Source organism: Brassica rapa, chromosome A10, assembly GCF_000309985.2.
Source record: "Brassica rapa cultivar Chiifu-401-42 chromosome A10, CAAS_Brap_v3.01, whole genome shotgun sequence".
Classification (NCBI taxonomy): domain Eukaryota; kingdom Viridiplantae; phylum Streptophyta; class Magnoliopsida; order Brassicales; family Brassicaceae; genus Brassica; species Brassica rapa.
In genome coordinates, this window is record NC_024804.2 from 9,481,809 (window position 1) to 9,502,280 (window position 20,472).

General features: G+C 32.6%; 3 protein-coding genes and 1 non-coding gene across 8 annotated transcripts; 2 read left to right on the forward strand and 2 right to left on the reverse strand.

The window, feature by feature from the left end:
* Positions 1-80: 80 nt before the first annotated feature.
* On the reverse strand, positions 81-3,104 carry LOC103846092 (polypyrimidine tract-binding protein homolog 2). Of its 2 annotated transcripts, XM_033282029.1 has the most exons (10): positions 2,358-3,098; positions 1,977-2,126; positions 1,826-1,902; positions 1,561-1,671; positions 1,390-1,485; positions 1,223-1,280; positions 969-1,073; positions 792-873; positions 594-706; positions 81-500 (listed from the first exon to the last, which is right to left on the reverse strand). In XM_033282029.1, the coding sequence occupies exons 2-10, from the start codon at positions 1,980-1,982 to the stop codon at positions 273-275; spliced, it is 876 nt and encodes a 291-aa protein (XP_033137920.1). In that variant the 5' UTR covers positions 1,983-2,126; positions 2,358-3,098; the 3' UTR covers positions 81-272. The 2 variants fall into 2 exon arrangements, with proteins under 2 accessions (XP_033137920.1, XP_033137921.1); XM_033282030.1 differs by lacking the exon at positions 969-1,073 and having other exon boundaries at positions 2,358-3,104.
* Positions 3,105-3,750: 646 nt separating this feature from the next.
* Positions 3,751-9,732, reverse strand: LOC103844799 (bidirectional sugar transporter SWEET3). 4 transcript variants are annotated; one of them, XM_009121612.3, is made up of 6 exons: positions 5,869-9,732; positions 5,624-5,660; positions 5,327-5,550; positions 5,088-5,194; positions 4,767-4,874; positions 3,751-4,235 (listed from the first exon to the last, which is right to left on the reverse strand). In XM_009121612.3, the coding sequence occupies exons 1-6, from the start codon at positions 5,903-5,905 to the stop codon at positions 4,029-4,031; spliced, it is 720 nt and encodes a 239-aa protein (XP_009119860.1). In that variant the 5' UTR covers positions 5,906-9,732; the 3' UTR covers positions 3,751-4,028. The 4 variants fall into 4 exon arrangements, with proteins under 4 accessions (XP_009119860.1, XP_009119862.1, XP_033137922.1 ...); XM_009121614.3 differs by lacking the exon at positions 5,624-5,660 and having other exon boundaries at positions 5,869-9,722; XM_033282031.1 differs by lacking the exon at positions 5,869-9,732 and having other exon boundaries at positions 5,624-5,813.
* LOC117129376 lies at positions 6,378-6,480 on the forward strand. Its single transcript, XR_004453025.1, has one exon. It is a non-coding gene; the product is annotated as a U6 spliceosomal RNA (small nuclear RNA).
* An 8,174-nt stretch (positions 9,733-17,906) lies between the features above and the next one.
* LOC103844800 (transcription factor TRY) lies at positions 17,907-19,152 on the forward strand. The gene is made up of 3 exons (XM_009121615.3): positions 17,907-18,102; positions 18,368-18,455; positions 18,825-19,152. Exons 1-3 carry the CDS (start codon positions 18,039-18,041, stop codon positions 18,994-18,996), a joined length of 324 nt encoding a protein of 107 aa, XP_009119863.1. The 5' UTR covers positions 17,907-18,038; the 3' UTR covers positions 18,997-19,152.
* Positions 19,153-20,472: the final 1,320 nt, after the last annotated feature.

Genomic DNA, 20,472 nt, shown 5'->3' on the forward strand with positions numbered 1-20,472 from the left:
AGAGACAACAAGTCAACTGGGTTTTAAGTACAAAACCTTATCCAGATTCCCTCTCTCATGTTTAGCCAATAATCAGCCGATTAGACAGTTTGTATTCTACTCTGAGAGATATATTATTTTAGATGACAAGTACCGAATGGTTTTGAATTTTTGATAATTGATCCTCTGAAGTCTGAACACAGGTACAAGTGTGTGTTCCAGGCAACACTAAAAACAAACACAGAGACAGAAGAGTGGAGGGATTAAAACCAACTTCGTCTTCTTTGACTTTTTTAAATGACTTTCTTTTTCTTCTTTCTAATGCATTGGACATGATGTGGTGGTCGCATTTGCCCACCCGACCCTTGATGCATCGAGCCGGGAGAGGGTGCTGCCATGTAAGGACTCTGACCTTGCGTCTCATGGTATTGCTCCGGGTATGGATTAAAGCCAGATGGTGGAGTCATCACAACATCCGGTGGGTTAGGCAGCGTGTAGTATCTGCTTCGATCGTTGTTCACCTGTTCAAATCCAATTAAACAAATATAATCCTTACTTTTGACATTTTTAAAAAAGATTTTCAACTAACACTAACTACTTAAAAGACTATTAACCTTTATGCTGAGGTCGGTGTGGCGTGAGTAAGTGATTTGCAGCTTACAAAATCCACCATCATAAATACAATGTCCTTCCAACGCTCCCTTCGCCATCACAGCCGTTTGAACATCTGATCAGAACTCAATTTGATAATTTGACCTTACAACACATCAATGACAAAGAAAAAGCATTTTCATATAAGAGAATGTTGTTACCTGGGAATTGAATCAATGCTTGCATCCCACCGTTCTTGTCAAACATTGCAATCTTTTGAACAGCTCCGAATGTCGCAAAAACCTACTCGTTAATAAAAGAAAAAAAAAGGGGCAAGAGACGATTAATATTTTCCCAACGAAACATGCAATGAGATTTCATCGTCTAGCGAATATTACCGTATGTAAAACATCCAAAGTTACTGCGTACTGCATGTTCTCGATGGATGCAAGAAGAACGTTACTTTCAGGCTCCATTTTCTTTCCGTCTACACCCACAATCACCTATTACAAAATGACACATTGATCTTTCAAGTCAGTCGTAGAACAACAATAAACGATGTGTTTACTTCAATGCATATCTTTGGAATACCTACACATCACTAGCAAGATGGTTAGACTTTCAAGTAAGAGACTGCTCCCAAATTGCTTACCTGACCAGTACTATCAATGGCTGAAGGAGCAACAGGAAGGTAAGGATTAGTATAGTCCCTGCATACTAAACAGGAATAATTAAGTTTAATATTATCTGGGAGTCATGGCAATCACCAAGAAAACCAAACATGTTTCACGTTTCAACACAGGATGAGAGTACACATACCTGCTCCGATGGCTCTGAAATTTGACAGTCAAATCTGTATGAGCTGAATATGTGATCTTAAGAGAGCACTGGCCCACTTCCTCAGGGAGTAGATAACTGATGCAAAGAAAAAGTTGTTACTTACAAGTATGCCTTTAAGTATTAAAACACGACACTTTCCCAGGTTCGTACATGAGAGAGAGAGAGAGAGAGAGAGAGAGAGAGAGAGAGAGAGACAAACACACATGTGCTCTTTCTCCTAATGCATAATCCTGCCACTGAAGAAATTGCCTTGACATGGCCCTGCCGATCCATTTGCATTCATGTCAAAAAAAGTAAGTTTCCAAAAGCAAGACAAACCTACAACCTAACGTATCAGAATGTCTTCGAGAACAATCTTTTCAGCAATACGTTATACTAAGGAAAACAAAAACAAAAGGGTGCACGATCCACTTACCAGATGCAAGACATCAATGCTGACCATGCGAGCATAGCGTAGTACGAGATCATTCGTATAGCTTGGTTTAAATCTTCCTGCAAAAAAAAAAAAAAGAAACAATTAAAAATCGAAACTTTGTTCTGCTGCTGCAATATCTCTCTTCACATACAAACATTGCACTTTGTATTCGCAACAGTACCAAAGGGCTTCCCGAGTTCAATCAACTCGTCTTCAGTGCATTCCCAAGGCAAGTTTCTCAGGTGGCTGCGTGTATCGAAACTGTGGCTGGCTTGACACGGAAGACATCGCTCTATAGGGACTGTCAAATTAACAGAAAGAAAAAAAAGATTATATAAATTGGCACAAGCAAAGCAAGCCATGTAGATCAGAAACCCTCTAGATCTCAAAGAGTTGATGATTCCCACCAATAAGCAATATCGAGACGAAGAAGAAAATCAAATATCCGATTTTCACCAGCGAAGTTAAAGACTATACGAAACGAGGTACTACGAAAGAAACCGAGATGATGAATCGTGAGATATCGTGTTACCTGGAGAAATTGTCTCCGTGATTTGGATTGTGCAGATGAAATTAGGGATTCACGTTTTGGGGAAGAAAGAGATACGAAGAAGGTGAGAGTGAGAGTGAGAGAGATAAATGGGAATCAAAAACTGCCTCCTCGCGGTTGTCTTTAAGCGCTGTCGTTTTTACGGCGTCTTCCTTGTCGGGCTGAAAATAGAATGGATATTATTATATGAGCTTTTACGGTTTGACTGGCCCATTTTGAGTATTACGTCTATGGGCTTTCGGAAAACAAAAGTAACCGTTACATCGAGAAAAAATAGTAGTAAATGTATGAATGACAAAGTTTTCAGTTGCCCAAAAATAATGGAGTATGCGAATTGAGTAGTTATTTTTGTGACATTAACCAAAAATACTCTCTGTGTTTGTAAAATCTGATGCTAAAATAAATAGTTTCAAACTCGGATCGGTGCAGTAAGCTTTCGGACTAGTCCATTCTGTGACACTAAGACCTTGATTGGTAGAGCATTAGCAGTAGCAGTATGCTATATAAGCAGTATGCTGCAGGAGCTGTATGCTTTTGCTCAACTGTTTAATATGATGATTGGTGTAACAGTATGAGTATGTTATTTAAAATTATTATAAAAATTAGTATATAATATATAATATATTTATTTTTAATGAACATATTTCTAATATACATATATACATATATATATGTATATATATATTAACATATAAAATAAAAAAGATATATAATTAATTTATTTTATTTAATAATTTTTAAAATATGTTCATATAGAAAAATATTATTTTAAAATAATTTTTATAAATAAAATATATATTTTTAAAAATAATTTTTCAAATTTAGAATAAATTAAATTATACAAATTAAATTAAATTATATTTTAAATGTGAAATACTATTTTTAAAAAAATATTTTTATTGTAGATTAATTTTAGAAATCAAAATTTTATTTTTTGGATATAAAAATAATTTTATGATATTATTAAATAAAAGAAATGAATTAATTATATATTTTTTTTAATTTTATAAATTATAAATGCAAATGCTCTTCTAAAAGCTTCATATAAGAGCATTGGCCACAGAGCATTTGGAGAGCATTAGCATTTAGTAAAATCTTTTTTTTTCTGACAATTGTTGATTGGATAATGTAGATCATAATTCTAATACTAATGCTCTACCAATTAAGTCCTAAGTGCATTCTTCCCGGGCCGACTGGATAGCTGATAGGGTTTATAAAAAAAAGTATTATATTTTTAATCAAATCTTGATTTGCGAAGAAGTGAAAAACCTCTTAATTAATTTTTAACAGATTATTACTGTATTATTTTCTATAAAGTGGAAGGTGATGGTGTTTTTCTGCGATTCCACGTGCTCTTTGGATACGTTTTACAAAATACTCAATAATTCTGAATTGTATCAGTCATCGACTATAGATCGATCTTTTTCTTTTGTCTTTTTGTCGACACAATGAATCTTTGTCGTCGAATACAAAAACTCTTGTTGTTTCTATTCGCATGATCAAGAATAGAGATGTAACATCATGTAATGAAAGCACAACCCACGAGACCTTGACGTTGACCTAACATTTCTGGATGGATTCATACACAGACACACAGTTTTGGAGAAGGAAAACACATCCAAGAAAGTTAAAACTCATAAAGCTGAAAGCTAACTAACATGCATTCATGAACTTCTTCTCATTGTCATCAGCATCAGCATCATGATCAATGTCGACTACAAGCTTGAGTTTACTCTTGTTCTTCTCATGGTCCCATTTGCCCACCACCGTTGTTGTAATTGGCGCTTCCTTTTTGTTCTTGTACTTAAAGTAGATGATAAGTTGGAGAATCCCCAATGGAGTCCCCACCATATTAGGCAACTGCATGCAAGTGAAATCTCAACAATTTATTGCATTCTTTATGTAGTCACACAAACAATTTTTAGTGGACCTTATTTGTATTAATATACACGAGGTTTTTTATTTCACAGACTAGTAAATTGCCGCAGAAAGAAGATTAGTAACCAAGGTTCTAAAATTTGCTAGTCACAATGTTGATAATTACCAAGTAGTCTGACTAGACCCCTAACCTGATAGGTTTTATCGCTACGCTGAAAGGTCTAATCTGTGTACCACCCCCTAACACTAGTGATTAACACCAAATTTGTTTTAGGAAAAAGGTTGAGCAGTTAACAAATGTTTACACAATACATCAAATCAATAAGAGTTTTTTTTTTCATTCTTAAAATTACCACTCTTTTCCAATCCACAAAGCAACGAAACTTAAATCAACAAAAAAATAATAATCTTGGACCCGTACAAATATGTTGAAATAAGAAATAAAACAAATGATGTCAAAAAAAAATAAATAAATAAAACAAAGAAAGGGAGTGAACTAGAAAAGAAACGAACCGCATGGCTAAGTAAACCATATGCCAACCAAATGGAGCTAGCCAAAAATGAAAAGAATGACAAGTGAAAAGGCATGTATTCCACACTTTTTGTCTCTATCACTTTTTTCTGTACACACATTCACATTAGTTAGCTTGATCCGTAAGTATATATTTTTGCATAAGTAATATCTCTAACTAATATTTGACTTGATTGTGGTAGGAAAAACAAAATCTTAAAAAACATATACATTTGGAATAAATATAAAACTGTGGCATATATTTTAGAGAGTTACTCTCTTTTTTTCTTGTGGTTTGATCAATGCATATATACATAACTTACCATAACAATGAGAGGAGAACCATACATGGAGATAGAAGCCACGAGGCCAACACTTCCGACGAATGATTTTCGGTGACGGTGGTCTTCAAACACCACGGCTGAGATTGCTGTTGTTAACCCAAACACAACGATCAGCGGAACAAATAGAACACCAACCTTAATCTATTTCATATGTTTATATATCTCAATGTCACTATTTAAACATAAAACAATATCATATGATTCTAATGATATCATACCTTTTTCTTTGGGCGACGCGTAGCAGAAATATACGAAGATGAAGATTGATTCGAGAACGATGCCAACTCCATTAATGCTCACAAGAGGAAAATTCTCCCAACAATGGCTCACAATCGGTAAACCGTACCAAGTGTAAATCAGACAGTTGAAGAGTGTCATAACGTAAGGAAGACATGAGAATTCTTCTGTGCTTTTCTTCTTAAACACCCTTGAAAATGTTAATCTACAGTAAAAAAATTAAGTTATAGTTAACTTTCCTGCCTAATTCAAATTAAATTGGCTTTTATTTTACATACACTGGAGCTGTATAGAGCAGCAAGGAAGCTCCGTTTCCTATGGAGAGTTCATGCATGAGTTTTAAACAATCAAAACTCATATAAATTTGTTTTTAATATATTATGTTACAAAAAAAGAAACAATTTCTTATAAGCTAAGACCGAAATTACATGTTTAAATATAGGTTATATTAATAAATTTTGGAAATATAGCATAGGATGGTTTACAAAAACATAGTATCATACAAAAATTGATGAAAAAATACCCAAAATTCCGACGGATAGTCTAAGTTTATCACTCATTTTGATTGGCCGGATAGAACAAAGATTATGGAATGGTTGGGAAGTAGAAGCTTATGCATGTAATGTGTGTGTATATAATACATATAACAACATGTCTTTTGGTGTTCATTTTAAAATAATAATCACAAGTTTGGGACATTCTAAATTTGATGATAAGTTTGGGACATTTGGAATGATATATCACGCAGATTATGTGCTTCAACAACATATTAGCAAACATTCCATCACAACATACAAATGCATCTGCAAAATATATCGTATAAGCAAATTAATTTATCGGATTAATAACGTTATCTGTCCATCTCAGACTTTATATAAATACGAATTTGTTTTATAGGTTGTGTAGGTACTACAAAGGACGATTGTAATGCTCAAAAGAGTTGATCCAAATCGTAATTTCGTACATAATTTGATTGTTTTGTTTGTATCGCACTTGACTCCAAACATCAAATAAAGAAACTATAGTATTGTAGGTCCTAAAGGAACATCTGATAAAATTAGAACGATATAAAGAAGATTAGCATGGTTCCTGTGCAAAGATGACACACAAATCTCAAGAAATAGTCCAAAAATTTTCACTAAAAAAACTATAGTATTGTATCGTTTAAGCATTTATGGAAAATATAACAGAATAATGATAATAATGGATATGAATAAATAGGAACTTAACTAAAGGTATGATTTTAGTTAGCTTTATAGTGGGCCAACATCTGAAATGTGAAACTAACGTCCTTTCTCAGGAAAAAACATTATCTCCTGAATGGATATTCAGTTTTTGATCGGTAATTCAAACAGATCCATCTACAATTTATAGAGGTTAAAGCTGTGACACATAAATATTCACTACAAGAAAATAAGGGCTTTACGACAGGCAACAACCATATTTGTTGTTAATTTTCCGTAAATGAATATTTACGACGAATTAGCGATACATTTCGTCACTAAATGTGTGTCAAATTAAGATTCATCGTAATTTGTCGTGAATTTATAACAAAAAAATTGTTGTTACATCATCATTGACTTGTTCGTCGTAAGGCAGTATGGATGATAAATACGGATATTAACAACGATAGTTGCTTTTAATTCGTCGAAACAGTTACGACGAATTAACATTGAAGTTTTGTGAGATCCTAAAATCTACTCACAAATATGGTACATTCTTATGATAACACATATAAGAACTAATCTAAAAGAAAAAGCTTGAGCTGGAAAATGTATATTTTGTTGATGATAAGGTCTGAAGTAGCCGATGAATACAACGGGATGTCTAAGAACAAGAGAATATGAATGGAACGAGACTATCGTTTAGCCATAGAGAAGACTGGATCCCTTTCTTGGCTTGTCCTCCTTTTTATAGGTCTCAGAGTGTGGATCTTAACGGTGGCGTGATCTCTAGCGTGGATCAGGCGTCTTTATGATTGTCTTAAATGGCGTTGATTCATTTACGTTATGCTGTGATCACCGAGTTCGGCGTACGAGACCCTTCATCTCGGGGTGGGCCTTTGACCTTCGTGGACCTATCGTTTCTGCTTGGGTCTTAGTGATGTTTGAGCGAGGCTCCATTGCGTCTGGGTTGAGGTCTCCAACTAGGTCTTGAGCAGGGTGAAACCCGGCTCCAATAAGATTAAAATTATTAATCTGTTTTAATAATAGTAAGAAAACGGTCATAATACGTCAAAATGAAATAAATAAAATTTCATTTACAAAATGAAAAATTAAAAATAGTTCAAAATATCTTACAAATATCTAGCCTAAATTTATGGTACATTTGAAAGGTGAAAAATACTAAACTTTCAACTGAAAGGGAATATCACCGATTAATACTCTTCAACTTGATTTGCTTGAAGCAGATGGCTGGAGAATTTTAAACCAAAAAGAGGTGGAGGAAGTATGAATTAACCTAGACACGAAGAAGATTATAGACCTCCCCCAATACCTACATATGTAGATCTTGGAAAAGGAAGAGAATATGTGGTTGAAGGAAAATAGACGATTTCTATTAAGCGAAAAGGTTTTGTTTGGAGAAGAAGTGTTCATTTACAAGAAAATGAAGTTTGCTTAAATGGAAACATAACTTGAGCAAGCTTATGGTTTAATATATAACGATGAATGTCCCTTGTGAGGAAGACAAAACTCAGAGAATAAAAGGGGGAGAGAGTTTTCATTGTGTGTTTGTGTTGTTGAGTATTCTCGTAGTGTCTGATGAAGTGTTTCTTTGTCTTAGTGTTGTGGCGTTGGTGTTGATGTTGTGTTTGACGGAGTGTGCCATTACTTCGAGCTTGTGGTGATCAAGTGTTGGTGTTGACGTGCCGTTAATATCATTGGTGTCTGTAAGTTGTTGACGTACTCGATGACGTATTTGACGAAGTACATATAACATATTTTCAGAGACTTAGAGGAATTTAGTTTATAGTTATGTTATCCTGATAAAATCTAAACTCTAAGGTAATTTATGTCAAGATATAGTTTGTCTTGAAGAGCTTATTATGTTATAGAACCGAGCGGTGATTCAAGAGGGTTATGCTTGTAATACGAATTGGTTGCAATTTGCTTTTTTTTTTTCTGAATTTGAAATATGGAAGAAGTCTCGAAGAATAGAAAATAAACCAATTAACAAACTTTGTGTGATATTTACTTTATGATCTTCATTTTTGCATCATCTGCATTTACAAAATACTCGTGTAAGTCTATTGAAGGACGAAACTTCTTCTGTATTTTTTCCTAACTCCACCGTAATATTTTAAACTCATTGCTGCTGAGATGTAGTATGTTTGTAGAGAGGGTTGGGTCTCTTTAGTTAAAGGTGCTGTACATTTTATTATTTGATATGACATTGGGTTTGTTCTTCGCTTTCTGTAATTTTGTCATCAAAGATTATTGTTATAACAATCGTTCATATAAATATATTATGTTTCATGACGAAGGTTGGTTAAAGAATGAGATGGTCAAAGTTAACGAATGAATTAGTTGAAGTCTTAGTCAAGAATGTCAGATGATTTCGCAAGACGTTTAGATTACTCTTCATATATCATAGTCATATATAAATATGTAATATAAAACTGTGAGCAGCCGTGTTATTAGTTTTATTTCTGCCATTCGTTATTACCTGATTGCTTAGTTTATTTGTTCGATAGTCCTTTCACTACTGTAGCAAGATTACAAAATGTTCGCTAGACTATGCAGAAAACTAGAATTCTTTTTGTTGGTATCCATCACACGTAAATAGATTGATCATTATAATTTTACTAGATCCTGAATAATCTGGACAAATCCCATATTGTTTAGGGTGTTATATAAAATGTGTTATCCTAGCTATTAAGAAACGAGTTGTCAAACTGCGGGACGTTGAGACTCTTTAATTACTCATAATCTGTATTTTGGTTGGAGGTTCCGAAATTCAAATCTGAGAATGACTCAGAACAGGTTACCTCTTTTCCAACAACAAAGGAGGTTAATATACAGCTTTTGTAGTTTGATTTTTTTTTCCACATTTTTTTACGGATCAGATCATATAGTTAGCTAAATATCCAAATTTAAGCAAAATACAAGTAGAAGATATTGGCTGATGCTGATGCCAGATTGAATAAATATTAGAAACATCTACATTTGTTCAAAGACCATATAAACAACAACAAAATTACCACCGATTCCATGAAAGTTGTTTAGATTTTTATTTTATCCATAGAGATTTGATTTTTAGCATCTCTATGTAATACATATATCCTACTATATAAAAGGGACTAAATTCAAGGCTTTTGAGACTATCCACCTCAGCCAAAATATTATCATCCAAAAAAATTTAGAAATAGACATCATTTAGAAGATAATTAACTAACATATGACTTTTGATATTTCTAGAAATTTCAAATTTGTAACTGCTAATTTATTAATAGAATCATATATCTATATTGAATTATGTTCTATTTTTAATCGTTAGATTTCAAGGGTAAATAAATTATTAATTTATAATATATATAGTTTATAACTTTATATTGTAGTTATAAATAAAGAGAAAATAGCCGGGGAGAGTGAAGAAGCTCATGTAAAATTATGTAATTAAAATGGTAAAATGGTAAGTATGATGAGGTGAATCTAAAAAAATTATGGTGCTTTCTTCGTCCACTAAAATGGTTTAAAATAAAATATATATTCACATAAATAAGTCAATATTTGTTATTTTTTTTTGGTAAGATGTTAAGATTATCATTTTCTGAAAGGTTACACTGTTGTTTTTAAACAACTTATTACAGCAAGGAAACAAAAACAACCAACAACAACTCAAGGTAAAAAAAGCCTTAAGAAGATTTTATACAAGAAAGATAAAAAAGAAGTAGAGAAGAGGAGAAAGAAGAACTTGCCGGGTAAGAGAGGAGACGGTCACGCATCATTACGCTCTTTCCACAGCAGGTAGATGGCTGGCTGAAAGTAGAGCTTGATGACTGGAGTAGCATGCACATCTGTGTTGACGCGAGGTTGATTGATCCAGGCTGCAATAGAGTGTAAATCAGCCGGAGTAGAAATCCAAACTTCAGCAGCAAAAGGCTCACATATCAAGCGAGAGAAAGAGCACTCAAAGAAGAGATGATGGTGAGTCTCTATTTCCAGATTACAAAGGACGCACGTTCCTGAGACATTTAACCCCCAACGCTTCAAGCGATCCTTGGTTGGCAGTCTTCTCCGCAAAGCCAGCCATGATATAAACACATTACGTGGAATATATTCCTTGAACCAAATAGTCTTGTGCCAATATTTGTTGTTGATAGTGTTTATATTCTTTTCTGATATTAGTATCCATATTTTTTAGTAAACTGATCCAAAGAGATTAGTTTGTGGAGCTAATCAAACAAGGATTATAGTGTTTACTTTGGAAAAAGTAATAGGTTGAATGATAGATGGCGTGCGTGCTTTTTCACATGGAAATCTGCACATATATTAAAATTGTAATATTTGAATCATAGAAAAAATATAGTGTATATGACTGAAGTTGGTCCATTCCGAAACTAAAGATGGCTAAAATTCTTCTTTGTCAAAATGCATAGATATGAATCTTATATGAATATAGTTCTCTATTGCTTATAGCAGTGTAATAAACTCCGTGTGTAAAGGAGAAGAAATGTTATATAAGTGAAAACAAAATTATGATTTTTTTTCTTGTGCCTATAGGCTCTTCGCAATTTGAAGAAGAAAGAACATATTGTGTGAAAATCTTTGGTTCGATCAAATTTTATCCAGTTGTTTATAAAACTGTTGTTATCTGATTCATGTAATTTTTCAGTGTTGATTTAAAAGCCCAAAACACCCATCTATACTGACTTTTTGATTTTTTTTTCTGTGATTTGAATTTAAAAAGAGATAAAACTTTCGATTAGTTATGTAAACTCAGAACAAGTATTTAGCTTTAGAAAGCATTTACATGTTTCAAACTTATAATATATACATATATAATGTTTAAAATTATGCATATAAAACATGTGTACAATGTGCCTGAAATGTTTATCTTCTTTAATGTGTTAATCGTACTATATATAACATTATTTAAAATTTCAAAAAGTTTATGTCACATACAAAAAATCATCAATAAAAATATAATTCTCCATCTACAACAAGAAAAATAAAAAAATATAAACATATAAATTTAAATTAAGAAAAACTAACATTGGAAAAACAAGAAGTTAATGTAAAAGAAAAAAACTGACAAATAATATTATAAATAAAATAAATTTAAAAGACACAATCCGCGCGAAGCGCGGAAAAAATCTCTAGTGCTAATAAAATGTAACTTCAAAAATTATTGACAGATAAACTTGAATTTAATGATTCTCAAATTGTTTAATGTAAAAAAATGATGCACGTACGTATGATTAAAATTTAATGATTCTCAATTTATCTTTAAATCTCTTCAAATTCAGTCTTAAAAATGTGGAACTATAAGGTATCTCTCCACGTCCAACCCTAATTAATTCAACTACATATAGTTTCCTCGTCACTCAACCTTTATAGGTATAAGTCAACTATGACCCATTTAATGAGAGCTTATAAGTCAACTATCTCTAAATTAACTCATGTGTTTGTGTAATGGATGAGTCTAAGTTGAAGTTTTTTTTACAGTAGAAACACAAACAATCATCAACTTCCGACTAAAATCCCTACACCAAAATCAAACATGTGTAGAGAGAAAAGCAGACAATCTCCGAAACATGAAAGTCAATCTACTCACTCATACATTGTTAACTGTATTGACAGTTAAGTGAATCACGATATCTGGCAAAAAAAAAACAGTGAATAACATAATTTTTTTTTTTTGGTCAAAGTGAATAACATAATCTATTTGTTCCTATAGTAAAACATTTCCCTGGTAGAGGACAGCATTAGACTCTCTCTCTCCTCTCAGTTTTTTTCTCAACTTTCAAAAATCAATTGAGTTACCTTCGACGTTCAGCGTCGCGTGCGGATGCCCCCATCTCCTTGCCTCCATCTTCCTATTTGCTGCTACTTCAGCTCCTCTCTGTTATGCTCGCATATTTGGTTTAGGGTTTCCACGTGGGGATTCACGCTGCTTGTGACTTGTGAGGTGGTTTAGTTCCAGCGGTGACTCTTCTGTCTCTCTGGCTTTACGGCAAGGCGTAGAAACGACACTCATGTTGGTGGTCGGTTTTCTGGGTTAAGGGACTTGACCGGTTTTATTTTTTTGGTGGCTTCCAGTTTTCATTGCTCTTGTGGGGGAGGATTGGCTTGGTCTCACTCTGAGTCGGTGGATGTCTTAACTGGTTTAGAGTAGTTGGTCAGGTGATTTTTGAGGGACTAGTCTCTTCTCATAGCGGTGGTTATGGGACGGCCCCCTCTCCTCGTTGTCACAAGGCTCAGTTCCAGCTTGCGTAGGTGCTGTGAGAAGTTATGACAAGAGGTCGTCTATGGCTTTTCGGTGGCTTCTCGCAGCAGTTATTCACTTCTAGAATCCTTTGAACGGTTCCTTCTCTTTTCTTCTGCCGGAAAGTGACGGCTTTCATCTTGGAAATTAGCTTCCGGTTTAATTTTCTAATCTGTTTCCATCGACGCCAGAGACGGATTGTTTCAGCGCAAAGTAATACCTTTCAGTTTTTGAAGGTTTCAAGTGGTTATGCGGTTCTTGGAAGTCGTTGATCGCACTTGGTCAACGTGCACATCCCAGCATTGCATTGGTTCACTTGATGGTATGTGTTGGTGCATTTGACTTCTCTCTGAAGGTTTAGAGGTTACATGTTAGGGAGCAGCGGTGAAAGCAACCCACTTTTTGTACGTTTACGCATTGAAGGGTGTATAGTCTCGGTTCAGGATCCCTTTTGGGTAAGGTCTTTTCGAACTTCTCACTTCATGTTGTTAGAACGTCACAATCCAGTTAGATTATGAGCTTAGATAAGATTACTGGGAGCCAGATACTCTGAGACGATACATGAAGATTCTGGCATCCGAGGTAACGAGGTGAATCTTTTCTTCTTGTGGTTCTCCTCGATGTCTAAAACGGCTTCGGTTTTCAAGGATTTGTATCCGAACTAGCAGAACGCACTGGAAATATGGCTCGAACAAAGGTAGTCAGGAGTAATTTGATTTGATAAATTTTGTTCGAGTCAAAGCTTGTAATCAAAATCTTTATTCCTGTTTTCGGCCGATCTGTAAAATTTAATTTAAAACAAAAAACATTTCCCGACCGTAAACATCAGAACATTCATTTGACCACCTTGACTGTTGTCAGCGATGTTGTCAACCAATCAAACATTTACAGTTGAACAATTTATTAATACTTAATTAAACCTTTTACCCAATGGTGTTTTGATGATATTTTAATGACCAGATTAAACGATATACCATATATACATATATGGAAACTCGAAGATATACATGTGGACTCATACAATACGTTACGGATAAATATTTGTTCATTTAGGACTAAGAATGTTAGTTGAAGTAATATACCATCGGCTGCAACCGTATTTCAATTTGATTAATTATTTTTCCTCTTATAACTTTGTTAGCTCAAAAACTATTGCTTAGTAGGTACTCTTTTATAATTAATCAATTTAGCTTTTTTTATTGTATTAAAAGATTTATTTTTTCAACATCGGTAAACTTTTTAATTCTAAAGTGGAAATGGGAATAGATGGAGAGACTGATCTATCATCAGTATCCATCCAGGAGAAAACACTACTAGGCAACTCCAAAACATTTATTAATATAACTGGGCAGCCCCCGATCGTATTAAGATGGTAAAATGAAATACTAAGATAGTCACATCTTTCTCCATCGGTAGGACGGTTCAAAAATTGTAGTAATCCTGAAGAAAAGATTTAAAAAGAAAATATTGTTCATCTCTTTTATTCAAAATCGGAATATTTTAAATCATAAATCCTTAAAGATTTTATGAATATTCATTTGTAATATGAAATTTTAGATATGGAAAAACAGTTTATCTCTTACATTCAGAATTTGAACACTTTAAATCATAAAACTAATTTTAAATATTTTATGAATATTCAACATTTTTATTATCAAAACAAAATTTGCATCAAAACTACAAAACCATATTTAATCTTACCCATAATTTTAATTAAAATGGTCTTATGTGAACTCGATCATAAGATATTATACCAATTGTTGGTTTACTTAATAAAATGAAAATTCAATCCGTCACTTCTTAACAATATCTAAGAACCCATCATAAAGATTATCATAATTATCAAATTAAATTATTATTCATGAAAACTTCAAAAACAACTCAAAAGAAGAAAAAGTTCTAAAATGTCTTAACATAGGGTAATACCGTAATAGAGACTAGGATAATATTCGATTAAAATCGGTTAGTTAAAGATTTGTCTTGATGTGACGTGAGCTCAAATTTGGTTGTAAAGTTGTGTGGACTATAAGAAAAATATCATGAGTGGCATAATAAAGTTGTATACATACAAATAGCATAAATTTTATATACATTCAGATTAGATGTATGCAATCATGTAATTAATTGTACCTATCAAATACATATAATCTGAATGGTCAACATTTATACATATAATATGTGTGAGTTCATATAATAATAAAAAACTATTCTTAATATTTTTTTTTGGCGGCAACTATTCTTAATATAAAAATTATAAATGGGAATTCATATACAGTAACAAGATCCCGAAAACTTCATATCTCTTTCAAAATCAAGTTTGTCCAAAATAAAGTAAGCAAATCAAATTAAATATTTTCAGCTATATGTAATATATGTTTGCGTTAATTTCATATAATAAAAATATTTTTTGAATACAAAAATATAAATAAAATTAATATACGGTAATAAATTTCCAATAACTTCAAATTTCTTTCAAAATCAAATTTGACCAAATATAGTAAAAACATTAAAATATTTTCATCTTTATGTAAGAATAAATTGCATTGACTGTAAATAATACTAATAATACTAAGAGCATCTCCAATGGAGTAACATCAAAATAGAGTTGAGTTTTACTCCAATGTATTATTCCATTTTTATTCCAAAAATGAATATTCCAAAATAATTCCACTTTTATTTAATTAATAATTGTTAGTAATGCCTTCTATTTATAAATAATTACCAATTAACCCCAACTATTTTATGGTTACAGAAATTCCATAATAATATAAATTAGTAAAATTAAACATTTATTATTAAAAGCAAAATAATCATAAATATATATAAGATATCATATTTTGGTTTAATAATGAACAATAGAATATATTTTCCACACATGATCAACTAATGCAATTTATAATGAATAATATGTTTTTTTATTTTTGAATTTTCTAAATCGAAGAAGACAATTTTAAAATCGGTCATTTTTATCGTTTGAACAATATTTCACTGATTTTGGTGGTTCCAGAAATGATATACCAGATTATTAAATCATTTATTTTATTTATTTTATTTATTTTATGTCTAGTTTTTGTATTTTTATTAGTTTATGCATATTTATTTAAAATTATTAAATATTCTCTTATGGGAATCATATTTTTCATGTTATTGTATTAAAAAGGATGAAAAATATGAAATATAAATATTTAAAATTTAAAGGACTATTCTATAAATAAAAAAAATCAACTCCAAAATTGAGTTAAAAGTAGAATGAGGTTTGAATATATTTAACTCCAAAATGATGTTTGTCGTAAAAAATGAAGTAGGGTTGGAGATGTCATTACCGCATAGGGGTGAGCACTTTACCCGATACCCGAAACCGCAACCGAACCGAAATCCGAACCGAAGTAGCAAAATATCCGAACGGGTATTAAGTTAGGAGAGACTGGATATCCGAACCCGAATGGATATCCGAAGATAACCGAACATATATATACATACCATTATATTTCTAGTTTGCATTTCTCAATTTTTTAAAAAATATTTATATTGATGTTATACATACTTTAAGATCATAAGTATATATATAATTATGGAGAAAATGATTTGATATTCATTTAAAATGCATGTTAAACTTTTTGTTTCATGTATTAACAAAAGTTACATTCAAAGTTTAAAAACAATTTCCAAATTAATATCTATTTGTTTTTGAAATATTATCTCCAAATCTATTAATATTTCGATTTATAAAAAATAAAAAAAATCAGTTAAGTGAAATCTATATTTTCAAATACAAGAAACTTAAAAAATTAAAAAAATATATTTTTTTTTCTTTTAAAATCTAAATATCCGAACCGATTCAAAATAACTGAACTCAAACTAAAAATACCCGAATCCGATCCAAAGTACAAAAATACCCGAACGGGGTCTCTATCCTTATACCGAAATACCCAAAAATCCAAAATACCCGATCCGAACCCGAACAGGTTACCGAACGCCCACCCCTAATACCACATGTAAAGTTCCTAAACAAATTCACAAAACTTATTGATAACTTTTACCGGGGATCCTCAATTCCTCATGAATGCTATCAAGCCTATGATAGTACTCATGCATTTCCTTATAACAACATTTATTGAAAGGCGTACTTTGTATTTGATGTCTCGCACTCGAATTTAATACGTTATTTTAATGGCCAGTTCAAATTTATGGTAGATTTTGAAAATTTCGACAAGAATACAAAACTCAAGGGCTTTTAGTTGCATCATGTAAGAGAGGATTAAATTTCTCTAGATTCACTTTAAATCGGATTTGAGTACTCCTCCAGCAAAAGGAGCTGCCAGTCTGCGGAAAATGTAATGTCTTAGTCACCGTAGACTTCTTTGATAATCCCTAAACGAAATATCTATGATCCACATTTATGTCAAAACGAGACTTCTTGTATAGGGGATGAATAATACAATTAAAATATGTAAAAATTTTAAATGATTAAATTAATAAGCATATTCTAAAAATTTGAATGGAAACATTTTAATGATTAAATCTGGTTCTTATTTTGTTTAGTTTTTTTTTCTATTCAAACATTTTATAAAGATAACAGATGTAATTGTATATGACGTTGTTTTATATGTTTTTAATACATTGAAATGTACTTTTGTTCGCTTAGCTCAAAATTCAGGTTCGGTTTGGTATATTCCGTAAAAAAATTCTAAAGATTCCGATAAAATGGATTTTAATTTGGTTTTGATTTAAGAAAATTTAATTTAGTTTGGTTTAACTAGTTCAGATTTGGTTTATGTGCAAAAGAAAAATCGTTTAAAACTAGTGATGTGTTTTTCTTTTCTTTTCGGTACAAAAACTAGTAATTCATAGCTTAATTTCTTAGGAAAATCATTGCTCAATGAAAAACAACTATAAACCCAATTACCATAAAATCCAGGAGCTTGCTCTGCCAAATTTAAAACAAATATTATATTTTATAAAATATATAAAAAGAAAGAAGGTTTAAAGTTTTGAATTCCAGTAAGAGAATTAATCTCAATGTGTATACGAGTGGCAACGACAAGTCTACACAAAGGCTAAGAGTCAACAAGACCACACAACACTTCTTACTATTAGTTTGCAAAGGCTGTTCGTTGGATACTTCCTCCTCTCCTCCTCTCTCCTCCTCTCTTATATTCTCTTTATAAACTCTCATCTATCACATATATCTTTTCTTGCATTCTCCAACTAAACCTCAAATCTCAATTTCATTAGCTCGGCTTTTTCTTACTGTCTCCAATATTAATGGATAACACTGACCGTCGTCGCCGTCGTAAGCAACACAAAGTCACTCTCCATGACTCTGAAGGTCCCCTCTCTATTCCATATATTATTCTTACATGGTATTTTACTTGTTTGCATAATTGTTCATGGGTTGCACATCTTGGAAGCAGTATTTGCCATCGACCTCAAATTTTACCTTTGAGAGCACTTGTAGAAAACAACGCAAATGAACACGCCGCGCTAAGTAACTGAAAAAAACGTAGCAAGATTAAGCTTCCAGTTTTAACCAAAAACAAAAAGTATATTTTTTTTGTTAATATAATCTTTGTTTTGAATATAACTGTGTGCAGAAGTGAGCAGTATTGAATGGGAGTTTATCAATATGACAGAACAAGAAGAAGATCTCATCTTTCGAATGCATAGACTTGTCGGTGATAGGTAACAATTTCTTCTTCCTCTTTTTATATCAATTTATCTCGGCCCAAAGAGAAATGATATTCTATAAAATATTTCCAGGTTAACATACGTTAACTAGTTTTAAAGAAACATACGTTAATTTAGGCATGTACTTACATTTGTAGTTGTGCAGTGTACCATGTTGTAGAGGGAAGCACATGGCGTCCACTAATTTTCTTAAAAACATTTAGTTAAAGCTATCGCGTTCATTAAATTATACATATATTCATATATAAAGTCGAGAACCTAGTAAGTACTTATGAATAAATGCTTGTATGGCTCTAAATAGAACCCGAATTGACAAAATAAAAATATAAAAGTGTAATTTGTGTGTATATTTTTTAAATTTAGGTGGGATTTAATAGCAGGACGAGTGCCAGGAAGACAACCAGAAGAGATAGAGAGATACTGGATAATGAGAAACAGTGATGGGTTTGCTGAGAAACGACGCCAACTTCATCACTCCTCTTCTCACAAAAGTACCAAACCTCATCGTCCACGTTTTTCTATTTATCCTTCTTAGTTTTTGTTGTCATTATATTTTATTCTGTTTTCTTCCCCACCACAAAAAAAAAAGAAAAAGAAAAAATATTTATGTATATCTGTAGTTTCATTTAGCATAACGAAATTGTTATGTTTTGTGTTGTGCTTTATATTTTAAAAATATAGGTTCCAATTAGTAAACAACTGTAGATCAGAATTGAAGAATCAAAAATATAAATAGTAACACAAATAAGGGATTTGTATTCAGTATTAACAATTGGAATGATTTGAGCTCTGATGAAATCGTAAAAGATTTTTGGTGAGTTGTTATGATTACCTTTAACAAAAATCCTTCAAAGTGTTAGCTGAAACCATAAGTTTTCTTATATACACTTTAATAACTTCAAAAAATAATCATTTAAAAAAAATCTTCAAAAAATAATCAAATTTCAATTCATAGTGAGTGATTAGCTAGGATGTTTAGTTTGACAAATTTGTCTTTGTCAACAACGTGGGTTTGGATAGTGACTAGGACCATGCTTACGTACATTGAAAGAGCCATTTTGTGTTTAAATTCTCAAATAATTTAAGAGAACATTTTAATATCTATTTTTTTTTTCTTCTGAATTCATTAAGGGATTAAACCCAAAAGGACATAGCCCAAAACATTACATAATAAACCCAGAAGCCCAATTACAAACGGCCCAAAGCAAAACTAAAATTATGGACCAAAAACCCAACATCCGAAAAACCTAATAGAAGAGGCGCCGCTCGAACCACGCGGAGCGCGAGCCTCCCAACCATCTTCCCTCGGCACCAGAATCCACAATACGACGGCTAACCGCGACGTCGTCATTGGATCTGGGACGAAACCATTCAAAACCAACTTTTCAAAGCAACTCGTATACAACCAAAGCATACCGAGACTCATCACTAGACGGATCTACGAATTTATCAGAGAGTAAAAGCCGCATACAATCGATTCATCATCTCCGACATTCATGCATGCGGAACCAGATTCAGAACGAGAGGCAGCGTAACAAGAGAGGCTCAGATTCGTAGATCGAGGTGGGGTAACTCGAGAAAACAGCCGGCGCTAGCGGTGCTAAGAGAGCCACCGCCTCCCGGAAACAAAAGCCGGCGATCTCGGTGCTAAAGAAGCCACCGCTTCCTAGAGACAGAGACCGGCGAAGAAGATGCTGAGAAAGCCATCACCTCCCGGGACAAAATCGGACGGCCACCATAGAGAGATGCGCCGCCGAAACTAAACCCATGATATCTATAACCCTAAAAAAACAGAAGCCCACGATTGAAAAAACTAAAAACACAAGACCGGACCGACGTGGCTAAAGGAGCCTCGCCGTCGGCCGGAAATCCTCTCTCTCGGTTTCTCTCTCTTCTACCTCTCTCTAAGGTGCTTAAAATCTTTTAATTCTGGGTATATTCGATTGATTTTAATATCTATCTATTCTATTAAAAAATAGAGTAATTATTTTCTTATTTTTAACAAATCATA